The 16567-nt window shown below is 35.8% G+C and overlaps 1 protein-coding gene across 1 annotated transcript in view; it reads right to left on the bottom strand.

Moving 5' to 3' along the window:
- ADGB (androglobin) overlaps positions 1–16567 on the bottom strand; it is a 174749-nt gene that overhangs the window by 89912 nt on the left and 68270 nt on the right. Inside the window, exons 9-13 of the mRNA XM_087425200.1 lie at positions 14977–15102; positions 12540–12634; positions 7968–8142; positions 4832–4922; positions 278–407 (exon numbers count right to left, since the gene is read on the bottom strand). Coding sequence (XP_087281326.1) covers positions 278–407; positions 4832–4922; positions 7968–8142; positions 12540–12634; positions 14977–15102 — 617 coding nt within the window. The remainder of the gene's footprint in view (positions 1–277; positions 408–4831; positions 4923–7967; positions 8143–12539; positions 12635–14976; positions 15103–16567) is intronic.

Below are 16567 nucleotides of genomic sequence, written 5' to 3'. Positions count from 1 at the left end.
TTGGCAAAATTAGAAGAGTTTGGAGTTGATCAATACCAAACTCTGAATGGCAGATAGAAAATACAACCCAGAACAGACATGGAGGGGACTTCCTTAAAAGGTGAATATTCCATTTTCTAATCTAGGTGACGGATACATAAGAAGCTTGTTTAATAGTATTCTTTATTCTGCTCAGATGCATCTTATACATTCTTTTATGTAGAATATATTTCACAATTTAACAAAAAATCTTTTATGGTTAAGAATTATAAACGTGAGTAATAATAGTAACAGTTACCTGAGATACAGTTCCCGTCAATTGACTTAAGTCCTGCTGGCTAACGGCGGTAGTTTCATCATTTTCCATAAGGGAAGGTAAACCAGATCCTAGTGGCACCCCTTTCTTAATAAAAGATTGTACAAAACGACTAATGGAAAAATGAAACGAGACTTCTGTTATCTTAATCTCTTGTTGAAAGTAACTAATAAATAACTGCTGTTTTTTAATGGAGGTATAATTGACATACAACATTATATGCGTTTCAGGTGTACAACATGATTCGACATTTATATATATTGCAAAATGTTCCCCACAACAAGTCTAGTTAACATTCATCACCACTCAGCTACAATTTTCTTCCTTGTGATGAGAACTTTAAAGATTTACTCTCTTAACTTTCAAACATACGATGTGGTATTATTACCTATAGTCACCATGCTGTATATTAACCCCCAGGACTTATTTATCTTATAACTGGAAGTTTGTACCTTTTGACCCCCTTCACCATTTGCAACCCCCCTCCCCGCCTCTTGCAACCATTAATCTATTCTCTGCATCTATGAGTTTTGTGTTTTTTTTAGATTCCACATATAAGCGAGATCATACGATATTTGTCTTTCTCTGTCTGACTTATTTCACTTAACATAATGCCCTCGAGGTCTATCCACGTTGTCAAAAATAGCAAATTTTCCATTGTATATTAAGTAACTGCAGTTTTGTCAACAAGAGAATGTTCTGATTTTGTTCTATCATTCTCATTCTTTTACAACCATTAATATTTTTTGCTTCATGTTAAAAATGTTGAACTGCTTTCTACACTACTGAAGAGATAGTTTCTATTAGTCAATGCATTGGTGTAATTTCCTGGACACTATTTATTTTAAAGCTATGGTCATCATCTTTGAATGTTGATGGTCAGAACATGGGAAGTGGACAACATTTAGAATTGATTTAGCTAAGTGTCAGAGTAATGTATCAGCGAAATAAGGCTCAAAGCCAGAAATTTAATTACGAGTCTTGAGCATTTAAGTTTATAACTGTGACATTCATAGCAGCTACCCAAACATACAGTGTTTCCTTTCAAGTAATCGCTGATGTGACCCAAGTCACCATTGCCATAGCTAGTCGCTTATAGGCACAATAAAAAGACATTTGTTATAGTATATATATTTTAGGTGAGTGTATTTCAAAGATAAAATTAAATTTCATGTATACAAGTTTCCTAAAATAACAGATTTTTTCCTTGCTAGAGTTCGGTAAAACTTAATTCACCTCAAGCTAAACCTCTCTGATTTACCTGACACTGCCACTAGAGGGTAGCACAAACATATTTGTGAGGCTCTGATTCTTTCAAACAAGCCCGGGAGGCAAGAACGGGGCAAATCTGGGTGTGGGTACAAAGATGGTGCTTCAGTGAAGGGCGGTTGTAACAGCAGCCACTCTCAAGGGCTAGCCAAAGAAAGGGCTTGCTCTTATGCTGATCTGAGGACTCTGACTGTACAGCAAAGCGGGACGAGGGTCGTGTCTTTCTCACAGGATGAAATGCCATTCACATATCTTTGCTTCGGGCTCTGGCAGATAGGAGGAGTATGCTAGGGAATTCATAACAGATCCAAGCGGTGAATAGACTAGTTGAAGCCCGTCAAATGTCGAAGTCACCTGGATCTGGGTTACAGAATTTTATCCACCTTAATAAAGTAAGAAAAGTGAAAGAGACATAAGAAAATCAAGTAAGGGAGTAACTTGGAGAGTTCAGGTTACGAGACCAACCAATTTGTGGTCCCTAATGGCACGGAGATTCTAGAAGTCTGGGTGTGGCATTTTGAATCATGAAAGAATTTGTCCTGGTGGTCTGTAGCTCTGCTTCTTACGATCCACAAAGTCTCTGATTAGCATGCAAACTTCATCTGCTGACTGATAACCAAAAATTATTTGGAATGGTGAAATCATCATCTTAGTGGGTAGTGTTAAGTATAAAATTAATTAGAAAAATGATGAAGCATTCACATTTTTATGCGGTTTAGGAAAATTCTGTGTGTATGTGGTATTTTGCCTTTTTTAACATATGAAAGAATTTAGCATGTTACATAATCCAACAAATTAGGCTCTAAAATGTATATCTTAATATTTAATTTTAGCTTTATTAGTAAGTTAAAAGGTATAAGAAAATCTTGGTTTGTAAAAGCTAATAGTATGTATAGGAAAAATTAAGGTTCTCAAAATACATGAGTTTGAGTATTTGAACTTTTATGATGATTTAAATACTTGGCAAGATTTTATTTGCTATAATTTTTGGCTTTTAAAGTACTTTAAGAGAAAATAAAATATAATAATGTTGTAAATGCAATTTAAAATGTTTAAATAAATGTTGCTAATTAAATTTATTTAAAAATTTTATAGACATTAATAGATTTATGTATAAAGTAAGATTTATTATAAGTTAAAATGAAAGTTTGAGAAAAACTAGATTTACGAATTTGTTAACAGTAACAAATTTTTAAAACCAAAGTAGCAGTAAATTGTCTTTTCTGTTACAAAGCTGTCCCTCATGGCTTGACATCGCTAACTGCCAACGTCTGTCTACTGGGGCTGCCCAGGGGTCTCTCCTCACACGCTTTTGAATGTTCAATCATTGATGTCTAGAAATGACAGAAGCCTTAAAGATAAAAGATTTGAAGAATATCTCTAATATTTTCAACTTTGATAGAGTTCATAAAATGTAAATTAACTGGCTATGACATAAAGAGGCTTCAAAAATAGGACAGTATAATGAACAGGCTTCTGATCTGAATTTTGACTGCTTTTCTTCATCAGCTTATACTCCTGTCATAGATTTTAATATAGCCAAGAGAAGGCTAAACCATGTCTAATGGTCATTGTATGTGTGACCTATAATATACGCCATTCAAACATTTTACTAAACTTTTATTGAAGACTGAAATACATTCAAAAAAGTACACAAATCCATCAATGTAAAACTTGTTGAAAAATCACAAAGTAAAAATGGCCATATCACCATTATTCAGATCAGGGGATACTGATATGACTAGCACCGCACAGCCCTGCCAGATATATCCCCCAATCACAGCCATTACTCCTCACCAAAGATAATCACTATCATGACTTCCAACACCATATATTGCTTTTTATTTTTCTTTTCTCAGTGTTTAAAATAGAATAATAAAAAGCAAACAATGTACTTTTTTTTTTTTGGTGAAGATTAGCCCTGAGCTAACATCTGTGCCCTTCTTCCTCCACTTTATATGGGACACTTTATATGCGCCACAGCACAGCTCGATAAGCGGTGCGTAGGTCCGTGCCTAGGATCCGAACCTGGGCTGCCAAAGCAGAGTGCATGAACTTAACCACTACGCCACCGGGCAGACCCCCGTGTACTTTTTATACCAGATTTCTTTGGTCCATTTTTTGTGTGTGAGATTCATCCACGTTGATTTTTGGAGCAGAATTTCTTTCTTTATATCAACATATTATTGTATTACATTTGCCTTTGGTTTTCCTATGATGTAACTATCCAGTCGCCTTCACAGCAGCCACTCCAACACTGGCCTCAGGTAAGGCCTCCGTTGAGCCTCTGAAGTGCAACTTTAAACTGAAGATGATGCGTGGGTGATGGAGGAAGAGAGGCAAGGTGAGACCTCAAACACTTCCACCAGGAAGATGACGAGGCACGACACCCAGAAGGAGAGTCACCTGTGTCACAGGCTGACGGCACATTCTTCCACCTCCTTCACCATCACTGACATCAGGACGCCTCTATTCAGGGTTCTAATTGTTTCTGCAAAATAGGTTCTTTGAGGGCTTTACAACCACAGAGCTTGTGACATGCCTTTGTCATGGCAATTATTCCATTTTATTGTAATCATTTACTTAGATATCTGGCTTCCTCCAGAAGCTGGTATCTATATGGGTCAAGACAAGTGTGTTATCTTTTTATCTCCACGTGAAATCTAGTGCCTTGCTGTGTTAGTTTTCTAGGGTGGCCATAACCAAATACCACAGGCTGGGGGGCTTAAACAACAGCAGTTTTTTTCTCACAGTTCTGGAGGCTGGAAGTCCGAGATCAGAGCGCCAGCCTGGGCAGTTTCTGGTGAGGAGTCTCTTCCTGGCTTGCAGCCAGCTGCCCTTTCACTGTGTCCTCACATGGTCTTGCCTCAGTACATGGAGAGAAGAAGAGAGAGAGTCCTCTGGGGACACGAATCTTACGACCTCATTTAACTGTACTTACTTCCTTGGAGGCCCCATCTCCAAATACAGCCACACTGGGGTTAGGGCTTCAACAGATGAGTTTTAAGGGAACATAAACACTGAGCCCATAACACTCACACATAAAAGCAGCCCAGAAAATGTTTGTGAGATCAGTGGATTAGCGAAATCATAAGCTATACCAGATCAAGGAACTATCCTTTAGTATGTTTCATACATATTTGGCCTTTTTGTTAAATGAATATTCTTCAAAATGCTCCCATTTAGTGTTATTTTTAGCCACACAAATCACAAAATACTTCTTTTGAGAACAAGATGAATTTGTGGGAAAGAATGCTATGGACTTACGTTTCTGTTGGAATTTTAAATGGAGACATTCTATAGTTCAAAAACGGACTTGAAATCTCGAGAAACTGTTCAGGTTTCTTTATTATTGGTTCTAAAAAGAAACAGGCAGTGTGATGTACTTTTTAAAAAATCTTCCAAGATTACATGTGAAACTTAACAATTTAATGCAGTTCTCATTAGATTACTATTTTCCCGACAAATTTCAAGAAAGTTAAATAGGAATGTACTAGGACACATAAGGTTTTTTTTTTTTTTTTTTAAATTGAAAAAGCTTGATGGATCCTGCCAGTGTTAGATTTCTTTAGTCTACTCCTCAACTGCTTTCCAGATTTACTATGTAACACAATGAAGTCCCGATGGAGAAAGTCAGCAATGTCTTCAGGAGTTACTCCTTGGCGTTTGCTTCTGTTTCGAGTACAGGAATGACTTTTTATAAGTGTTTTACTGAAACGTGTGTTCTCTTAGTTAACCTCTATCACACTATTGCTCAGGATGTGAAGAGGAAATGTGGACTGATTCACTCGATAGCAGTGGAAGAACAGAATATGCAACAGAGTAAAGACCATGAGTAGAAAAGAAGGCGGCTAGTCAAGGAGGATGGGTGGGCGGTCCTGAGGGAGTCTCAAGCTGACCTAGCAGTAAGAAATTCTCAGTGGATATGGGACACAGCCCATGCACTAACATGGTGGACACTGACATTAAACAGTGTGGAGGATTATTTTAACAAATGCTCCCGCAGTGGTGGAAAGATGCCCACTGAAGGGAAAAAAGTGAGGCTCTGACACAGTGCACGTGATTTTTCTGTGCTTGTTCTGGGGTAACCTCTAAATTGATCTTCTGTTAATTTTCACTTTAAATATTAAACCCAATAGAGAGAAGAAAGACAATTACGTGGTGAGCCTCGAGGTGGGACACTGCAATCATGGAGTGGCACCAATCCTTAGATTTTCTTCCCCGGCTGACAAAAGCTGTCACTAACACAGAATTACACAACAAGCAGTAGTGAAATCAGGAAATAGCTGTATGTTCCATATTTTTCCTTTCATCCAGCTGCTCCTTGATGCTCTGAATGAACAGCTGTTTTAAGTGTGGCTCTATGCATTTCACTAAAATACAGAGTTTAAAAGTACAGTCATGCGTTGCTTAAGGTAGGGATACGTTCTGAGAAATGTGTCGTTAGATGATGTCATTGTTGAGCGAACATCATAGAGTGTACCTACACAACCCTAGATGGTAGAGCCTACTACACACCTAGGCTATATGGTATTCATCTTATGGGACCACTGTCGTCTATGCGGTCCATCGTTGACCAAAACATCGTTATGTGGCGCGTGACTGTAAAAGATTTTCTTTCCTTTTGGGCATCATGTGACTTTCTTAGCACCAACAGCCCACTGCAGACACTCAAGGAGTGTAAAGAAATGACTGAAATAATCAAGCAGCACGGAGAGCGGGAGACACGCCTAAATAAAAAACAAACTGGCCATTTCTCCTCTCCATCCAAACCAGACATTTCTTTCATCTTTGTTCTTTTCTGGCAAGAATAAAACATGTTATGCTAGAAATCTTTGCTGCCAGCTGTCCTGGCTGAATCAGAAAGCAAATGTGAGGAAAATTGCATGGTTAACAGTTGTTATTTATATTTTAAAAATGTGGGAATTATGGATGGAAGTAGGAGGCAAGGAAAAGGTACGTATTCCAATCTGTGTGGCTATTGCAGTTTAGGATCCTGAGGACCGCAGAGACTTATGTATTACACTGTGACCAAGATATGGTTCTCTCGTCACCTGCAATGAAAGATCAACAACACTTAAACTGGTATCAGGAGCCACAGCAAACACCACCAATAGGGGTACAAGCCATGGTGCATGGGACCAAATGCTTAAAGCATATTTATAAGCCTCAGAGTGATGCCTTCAGTAAACCAGCATGAGGTATGTTCATTGTGGCTCTGCCTTCATTGTTCATTCAGGTGGCAGGCGGTGAACACAGCCCCAGTGCATTAACCTCTAGAATGTGGTGTACTGTTGCTAGATGAAGCCAGAAAATAATGAGATATTAGAAAAGACAGAGGGAGAAAATGCAAAAGTAAGGAAATGAACACAAAAAAACATAACAAAATAGTTTTTGTTATTATTAAACATAATTTAAGCTTTTTAGCATGAGAAACATATATTTATATTATGTATAGATACACACACATACGTATGTATATATAATCCATAGCACTCCAATTCTCTATCATCCTTCATTAAAAACTTCGAGAACTAAATTAGCTAGGGAAAGGGTATACGTATGTTGAATAAACATAAACAAATTATGAGTTATTCTGTTAGGCTGAAATTTTTAAATTATTAGTGAGTTTTTTTTTTTTTTTTTTAGTCCTCTCTTCTCGTGTTCGCGATGGATTCAAATCGCTTTCAAATGGATTTTTGATTTATGGTCTCGCTCATTTCTTCTCGTGCCATCTTGGTCTGTCTTCCATCCAGACTTGGGGCTCGTGGAAAAAGGAGTAAGAATGAAGACTTGTAGAGAAAAAGATTGAAGGAGTAAAGAATTAGACGTGTATTGTGATGAATTTAGAAAAGAACCATGAGAATAAAAACAAGGTGGGAAAGTCCCTCGGCCCCACTCTCGGCCGGTGTGAGCCTGCTTATTTCTGAGGAAAACTGCCATTCCTGTGGCTGTGTGACAATATTGACACAGGAGCCAGTCCAGGGAAGCAGTTCAATTCTCACAGGAGTTCTAAATAGAAATCAGTTAATTCAAAGATTACGTCCTACAGGGTACCATAGAGTGATTACCACATTAGAAATTCACTCCAGTGCCTTAACTTATGCTATTAAGTTTCTAGAGTATTTGTTACAAACCACTTTTTTATCACAATAATAATAACAATGCTATCACCCAAAGAATGGGCTTGACACATCCAGTCAGCTTAGATGTGAACCAGACTTCTGAGATGTGGAGAACTAATCCTTTAAAGACATGAACTTTGGATATGAGTGAAATGTGGGCTGTAGGTGTAATGTTGAGTGGTTTGCCTTGAGACTTATCTTTCATTACAAATGGAACTATTAGACCTTTGTACAGAGAAATATTAATTAGAAAGATTTTCAGACAACATGAACCATACCTTGAGCTTCATCTGTTATAACAGTTTCTTTTTTTTGACGGATGAGTTTCCAGGGAGGGACAAGAGGTGATTTCGGAGGTGCTATCAGGGGGCAAGATCTGGTTCTGGTCACCAGCACGGGATGGCTACAGATGTGGGAAAGCCCATATTCTCTCAGCTTCTCAGCAGAATCGGCCTACAAGGGGCAAGGCACATTTAAAAGGATTCTTGCAATTGCCTCATGCATTTAAAATAATACTTTTTGTCATTGTAAAAATACTCTCACCACTATAGACATATAGTGCTAATAAAGAAAAAAATAACTGCCCATATTTCCACCTCCCTTAAATAAGCAGTATTACCCTTGTATTTCTTTCCATCTTTTAATTTTTCTTTAAATTTTTTCATTGCCTTATTTAAAAAATGAGAAACTAGAAAGAGAAGCCACTTTTTAGGTAAAAGTTTAGGATTCCATGAGATTGCAAAAATCTTAGCATCAGTTTTGGTCCAAAATTAATCAACTATTATTTTTACAGGTTAAAGCTTTGATACAAGAGCTTAATGTGTAAAGCTGTTTTTTTTTTAAAACACCAGCAATCGCTACATAGTGTTCAGAAAAATCCACTGCACTAGGGTGTCAGATCGAGGAGGAGGTACAGTTGCCTTGGGTACGGTTTATGTCCTGCCTCCCAATCAGCCGCTCCCCCAGGAAATCCCCATGACCACTCCTAACAATGCAGGCATTCACAGGAGAACGGAGGAGAGAGGCTGCGCTGTGTTCTGCCAGATCAAGTCATTTCCCAGGCAGATGCTTCCCTGTTCAGATCTCCTGAAGCCACTCGGCTTTGGAACAACTCAGAATAATATTTAAGCAGAACTTTAGTTACTGATAGACGGCTGAAATACGCCGTAAGAAATCACCTAATTCAAGAGTAGAGAAAATTGTCACAGCCCTTGTATCCCTTTCGTGAACGTTAGCAATTTACTGAAAAAATTCAGAAATCTCTGGAATTGTGCCTTATAGTGGCTTAAAAATTTTTTTCATAGATGTTCTAAAGTCTAAACCTTTTTCTACAACTTTGTCAAATTTTAGGTTTCCCAACACTTGAAAGTAATCTTTCAATGGGAATTTATGGGAGAATTTATTGATTCAGTATAGTAATAAAAAAAAAGTACATCATTGTAAAATTTTCACTTAAGATCCAAAATAGAAGTCATAGCCAAAGTAATATTTATAAGTTGAATCATTTCCAGATAGCTTACTATTCATAAAATTTGGTCTACATATCTCAATTCCTTCTTACAATCACAACCAAAGTTGTAGTCTATTTGCTTTCTTTTTTAAGCTAGAGAGTATTAGAAAATAAAACAATTTAAAGCATTTTGAAAAGGCAAGGTATTGTCTCAAATAATTAAGTATGGTATTAGCACTTATTGTATTGTTTAAATAATCAGCAAAAGTACAAGTTGATTTAAGGTGTGTAGGCTAATTTCTCATACATTTTATTTCCAACATACTACCCAATATCTCTGAATGATACAAAGTAATGCTATTAATAATAGTTATAGTTTGATGTTGAGAAACTTTGTTAAAGGATCTCAAATTTCCTTAGATTAGAGTTATGGACGGAGAGAGGTTTAGAATAATAAAACATTCTGGTGAAATAGTGAGCAGGCGCTCAAAAAAATGTTTGAATAATTCATGTGGCAGACTTAAATTAGAAGTTTGCTTACCTAAGGCTCTTTCACTGCTTTACCCTATCCCACCTCAAACATTCTGTAAGTGGGGAGCTGAGAAGGTGGGGGGCTTTTTTTAGAACTCCCAGATCACCCATTTAAATAAAACTAAAACTATTTAGAATGCCCAACAGCAAGAGGATGGGGGATAACCTGGGGGTAATTCATGACACCTTGTTTCTCCCCAAGTTTTGTTGTTTTCTCATGTTCTTCACCAATTCTTTAAATTAATGTTAGATATTGACTTTATTTTACATATTGGTCTCATTGTCTTTGGGGCTATAATTTCTAGCAATGTACTCCATTGAACAAAATTCCTTTAGAACAAAAGATTTTTGCTGTTGATTTATCTTTAAAACATTATATCTCCGTTATATTCCGATTTTTACCAGAACTAGATCATCCTAGCAGCTAATATAAAATAATCAGTAGGCAAGTCAGGGAGTCGGTGAACTATAGTCAGTTCATTACAGCCTTGAGGTTCATTTAATTACTGTTACAGACACTCGGCTAATTCCTGGGCCCCGTAAGTCATTGTCATCCCTCACAGGGAGGATTTATAATATTCTTTATGTCGTGACTCCCTCCCACATCTCAAGTTGCCTCTAAGACTTCTCCTCTTGCAATCTATTCAACATCTAGTAGTTCCCTGAACCCAGTGGGCTCTCCTTCACCTCCACACTTTCCAACATAAGCTTCCCTCTGTTTCAAGCACAAGTTTTCCTATTTACTAAGCTAACTTCTTAAAGCCATAGCTTAAACATTTCTCCCTTTGGGGAGATGTCCCTAGTCAACCACTAGACAGAAATATGTATTTCCGCTATGAGTGATATATTCATTTTTCCACTCATTAATTCATTCATTCATTTGGTCACTCATCGAACATGCAGTATTTGAACACTACGTCTACCATATACCAGGCATCTTGTATGCCCTCTGTTATACCAATTGTTTAACTTTATTGCTTGTCTGCCTTCCTCATTTGACTTGAACTTTGTGAGGAGGGACCATGTTAATCTTTCTCATCATGGTGTCCTCAGAGCATTGTTTAGCATGTAATAGATAATTAATAAACATCGGTTGAATTAATGAATAAGCACGTGAGTTTTTTGTCTTTTAAATTCAAAACTAACTTTGTGTTTAAATGTTAGTTTTCCAGTAGGACAGCCAAAAGCTCAAATGGATTATCTTGTGCCCCTTTTTTTGATAATGCATTCATCCCATACGTATATTTTGTAGTTTTAAAAAGTGTTTAAGTACTTCCCATACATGAGACGATGGCACTCCACAAAGCACAGCTCATGTGTTTTGTTGTCCAGTGTTAGAGCGTTTAGTCTCTCTGGAATATTTAAGACAGCACCTCGGCCAGTGCCTTGTAAAGAGATTTAAAAAAAAAACTAGGGCTGAGATGGCCAGCTTGAATCTTCACAAGAGACTCAAGTTGGACAGAGGCCTTGGAAGCAGACTTGGATTTAATCATGACTAAAGTTAATTAACTTTGAATTAAAACAGAGAAACTGCCACTATCTTTACGTTCGTAGTGGCACATTATGTCCTACTGCCTTGACAATATTACTCCTGTTATATGGCAGACTTCTGCAGGAAAGAATGGTTTCTATCCAAAAAGGAAGAAGGAAGAGGAAGAAGAAGAAGGGGGGAGAGGAAGAAGAAGGAAGAAGTAATGATAACATTATGCCCCTTGGTTAAATCATCTAGACGACAGAAGTAATCCACACAGCAAAGCACAACAATCATCCAATTGGGGTATTCACATTTCAACCAAACTTCCATTGAATTCTTAGACTCGCTGTTCCTAACCAACCAAATGAACATTTCAACACATAATTATATCATTGAACCATCTAGTCTTCTTATACTTTAATGTAGTGATTTCATAACGTGGAATTCTACAAATAAAGTGGTAGATGTAAAAGTCCCCCACAGGGTTAGCATTCAATAAACTCCAAATGCAATAGGGCATTACCATAGGTAGATTGAAGAGGAATCTGGTGGGCTGCCCCTTTGTAACAGAAGGAGAAAAATGATTTTTATGTCCAAGAACTAAAGATAACTCAAAAAATGATGGGAAACCCATACTTTCCATGCAACTACTGAATATCATTTTGTCAAATATTTAACATCATGGACAAATGGTACTGATACAGTGTCAAGTGAAAAAGTTGGTTTCCAAACAGAACGTAAAATTTAATTCTGCTGTGTAATAAAAGTATATATATATATATATACACACACAGACTATACGTTCAGAAGAAAAAAACCCAAAGAATATATGCCAAAATGTTAACAGTACCTATATCTAGGTAATTATACTATGAATATTTTAATTTCATTCCCTTTGTCTATATTTTCTAAATTTTCTATAAGTTTTCAGATTCATAAGAAAAAAGCAATTAACATTTTTGGGGTATATAATTTTAGGATACAAGGAGGTTACAGCCATGGTTTACCAGCTCTGGATGTGAGTTCATTTAAATCATCTTAGTTAAGAAAATATGTACAATCTGTTTATGGAAAGGTGATTTATTATTATTTAGAAATGATTCTTACTGAAATATATAATTTATGTGCCTTTTCTTTTGCTTGTCACGGAAGGAATTGATAAAAATATATGAGACTACATCCTTTTTTCTTTTAGACGGAACTATTGCAATCATCTAAGATAATTTTGGATGTTATAAGTCCCTACGTTCAAGCGCCTAATTTTAAAGATAATGAGACTGAAATCCAGGAGTAGCATTTTAATTAAATTCTGGTATACCTTGTACCACAACAAATAATCAGACACACACACACACACTGTCAATGATACTGCATTTCCTGCCCTTGAGTGCTTACCATCTTCTCTAACGAAAAGATCTTCTTTTCAAACAAATAGAGAGGTGTAAAGGTAGCATATACAACCATGTGAGGGGACTGTATTCCCGAAGAACCTGTAAAAACAAACATATATTGTGTCATGGAAATTCTAGCCAAAGTGGGCCTGTCACTGGCCCTCCCAGATTCTTCCAAGTCCTTAATGAACTTATCTTTGCTGGTGAAAAACAGGTAAATGACTCTAAATGTATTTAATAAATGTCAAATCTCAAATGTACACCTATTTTATAGAATGTCTCATTAGTTTTGCTTTCATAATAGTACCATTAATTGCTTAGGAAATCATGTTACTTTACTGTAAAAATGTTATCACATAAACTTACTAGCTATCAGTCTATGTAACTTAGAATGGTCTACAAATGACTATGTTAAAATGAATGATTTTAAAATTGAGACTTTCCTTAGCTTTCATAAATAGAATCTTTATTTTGAATTTTAAAAAGTCCAGGAGTTTCTATGTTATTTCAAGGAGGAAAAAAAACATAAATGAGTCCTCCCATGAAAAAGGAAAAGATAAGTAACTTAGTTTGGAATGTTTAATGCTTATAGAATTTGGTTCTGAGCATCACTTAGTTATTTATGTGTTTCTTAACATCCCTGAAATTACTATATTCAATTCAGTATGCTTTTGTTCTTTAAAGATTCTGACCAAAATAACAGAATTTATTTTCCTTTATTATCTTTATTCTTTTGTTTTAATAATTTTATTTATTTATTTATTTTCCCCCCAAAGTCCCAGTAGATAGTTGTATGTCATAGCTGCACATCGTTCTAGTTGCTGTGTGTGGGATGCGGCCTCAGCATGGCGGGAGAAGTGGTGCACCGGTGCGCGCCTGGGATCCGAACCCCGGCCGCCAGCAGCGGAGCACGCGCACTTAACCACTAAGCCACGGGGCCGGCCCATATCTTTATTCTTAATTAAAATTTTTGTTTTATTCCTTTACAAATTCAAGCACTTACATTTAACTATATTAGATAATATGTTTATTGAAGAATAATACCTTTAGAGCTGCAAATTATAGATTTGATATGAGCCCAGGATCTCTCTAGAATGGATTAAGATGTGAAATATGTCAAACTTTTAAAAACATATTTTTACATTTAAAACTTAAACTTTGTATATTTTTGATGGAGCAGAGATCTGAACCTAGGCAGTTTTACTCCACAGCCCAAACTCTGAACCACATTCTGTTTTGTTTTTTTTTTATAATTTTATTTATTTATTTTTTCCCCTCAAAGCCCCAGTAGATAGTTGTATGTCATAGCTGCACATCCTTCTAGTTGCTGTATGTGGGACGTGGCCTCAGCATAGCCAGACAAGCAGTGTGTCGGTGCGCGCCTGGCATCGAACCCAGGCCACCAGCAGCAGAGCGGGCGCACTTAACCGCTAAGCCATGTGGCCGGCCCTCACATTCTATATCTTGAGATTGACCTTAACTGAGTTTGGTAGAAAGAGAGGCATTGTCACCTTTATTTTATTTCTACAAAGAAAGAAACTCAGAGAAGGGTTTAGTTTCACAAAGATGACGACTTATCAGTAACTTTGGGGATGTTATGTCATCCACTATCAAAAAAAGATTGCTTAAGGCATCAATTCAAGAAAATAATTTTTAACATAGAATTAAAAATACAATGACTAGTAACTCCTTTCTCTACCAAACCACCAGACATGTTTCTGTAAAAATAAAAAGCCATAATTATTAAAATGTCCTCACAAAAACATAATAATATATTAAGAAAGAAAACAAAAATTAAAAAAAAAAAATTAAAGCATAGTGCTGGAAGTAAACTTCAACCATGTAATGAAGGATGAGCTAAGAATTATAACTTAAATTATAAGTTATACAATATAAGCATCAAGATAGATGACCCAAGCATCTAGATAGATGACCCAAGGTTAGGAATATAAAGCCTTAGCAAAAGATTATATATATAAAAATATAATTTATACAGAGGAGGACATATATACTAATATATATTTATGTATAAGAATATAATTATATATTTATATTTATTGATATATTTAATATGATTATATATTAATATGTATGTATATTATATAGAATATATAATGTATATTATATTTCATTTAGTATATGTTATATATTATAATGTATCATATATTAGAATATATGTGTTTATTGGTATATGTCCTCCTTCCTGTAAATACTTCTCCGTGATGGTTGTGCCATAAGAGCTTGGACAGCTTGGCTTCTGTCTCACACGTAGGACTTTGCCCCAAGATGCAGACCCATCTTAAGGAGTAACAATTATGGCCAACCTTGAACAAGCTTATTTAGATATGTCTCAACACAAAATACATTTCTATGCTCCCAAGTTTTCCAACATTTTAGGAAGCAGCTAAAATAAATATTATTCGAGGAGACTGAGAGCTTACAGTCTGAAAGAGACAGACAGTGTTGCACATCTGATGAGGGTCTTGAACCGTGGAGTGACAACTTGAATTTTTCCTTTTCCTTTTCTCCATCTTTACTCCTCTTCTTCCCAAGGTCTTTTGCATCTGCTTTGTTGAACATATTAAAAATATATAATAAATCTTTTAACTACAAAATCTTGTTTTATAGTTAAAATACCTATATTTTTTATCCAGTTATATTGAAAAAAAGGCCAGGGCAATAATATTATTTAAATGTAAAACAATAGCCACAAATTTCCCCAAACACTACTCACTTCTAATTAGAAACATTAAAATAAAGCAAGAGCAAACTTTGAAAATTGACATGTACTGTGAAAGATATGTAGCATTATTTATTATTTATTATACATAATCTTATGGAAAATGGAGATGACATTTAAATATAATTTATTTATATAAAATTATAGTGTCAGGCTAATTTTATCATCTTAAAAACAAAGAACAGCAGAGCATGTACTTAAAGTCGAGTCCTAAATGTGAAGCCCTCTCAGATCTTCCTTATTTGGGGCCTCCATCTCAAGGAAATGCAACTTCCTATTTCCAGAATGTCTTCTGGTGGAGCCTGGATGGCAACCAAAATCCACAAACCAACATCTTATTGCTAACCTGACTTATGTAGTAAAACCTTGTACCCAGGACTATTGCACCATTTGAATTTCCATTCATATATACATTTCTATGAAACAGGTTTTCCTTCAACTTAAAAAAATCTTACAAGATTTTTTATTCCCTAACAACGTCTTTCCAATTCTGAAACAGAAATTTCAGATTTCTGCCATTTCATTCTTTTGTCATCTGCTAAATTTGTAATTACCATTGGTCAGATTGTTCACTTTTTTAATTTGCACAAATAAATACTATAACATTAATAACTTGTAACATTCCTTAGCTTCTAAAGTTGTCGTATATCTTAGCTTTTAGAGTAGATTTATCATCTATATTAGATACAAGAGTGAAGATAACTGTAACTTTAAGCACAGGATGAGACACTTAACTGGGAAACTAACATATAGAAAATAAGTTATCAGAATTTTATTTTATGGGTTTTCTATAAATATTTGACAACTCAATAAAATTAATTTTAGATAGCAATATATGATTTCATGTATGACTTTAAAATAGGACCTTAAAAGCCTTCAAACTCCTATTCAGAATTCATAACTTAGAAATAAAATAATAGTAAAAATTATAAATAGAAAAAATATACAATTTCACATAGAAATTTGGATAGTATGCAACACTGTTTACCAAAATGTGTTTTTGCCTACACCCTAAATAAATGTGTCGCTCCTCTCTCATTTCATCCCTCCAATCCAGCAAACCTCACTCTGAATAAAATTAGCAGCTGAGTCCTACTGCAGATAACACCCCCCTAGTTCTGCAAATCTCTGCCATATCTATTTTAAATCACCATGAGAACCTTCGTCTTTCACCTCCACCTCACTCTCAGCTCATGGATAGACTGCCTATAAAGAGAGAAAATAGAAGCGTTTTGTCAGAAACCCTCAACTTCTCCCTAATGAACCCATTCACCCACTGACATTTGCATCTA

This window comes from Ceratotherium simum, chromosome 38 (genome assembly GCF_057802395.1).
Source record: "Ceratotherium simum simum isolate JZ-2026a chromosome 38, ASM5780239v1, whole genome shotgun sequence".
Lineage (NCBI taxonomy): Eukaryota > Metazoa > Chordata > Mammalia > Perissodactyla > Rhinocerotidae > Ceratotherium > Ceratotherium simum.
Note: the sequence above shows the minus strand (reverse complement) of the source record. Positions and strands in the feature narration are given on the sequence as shown.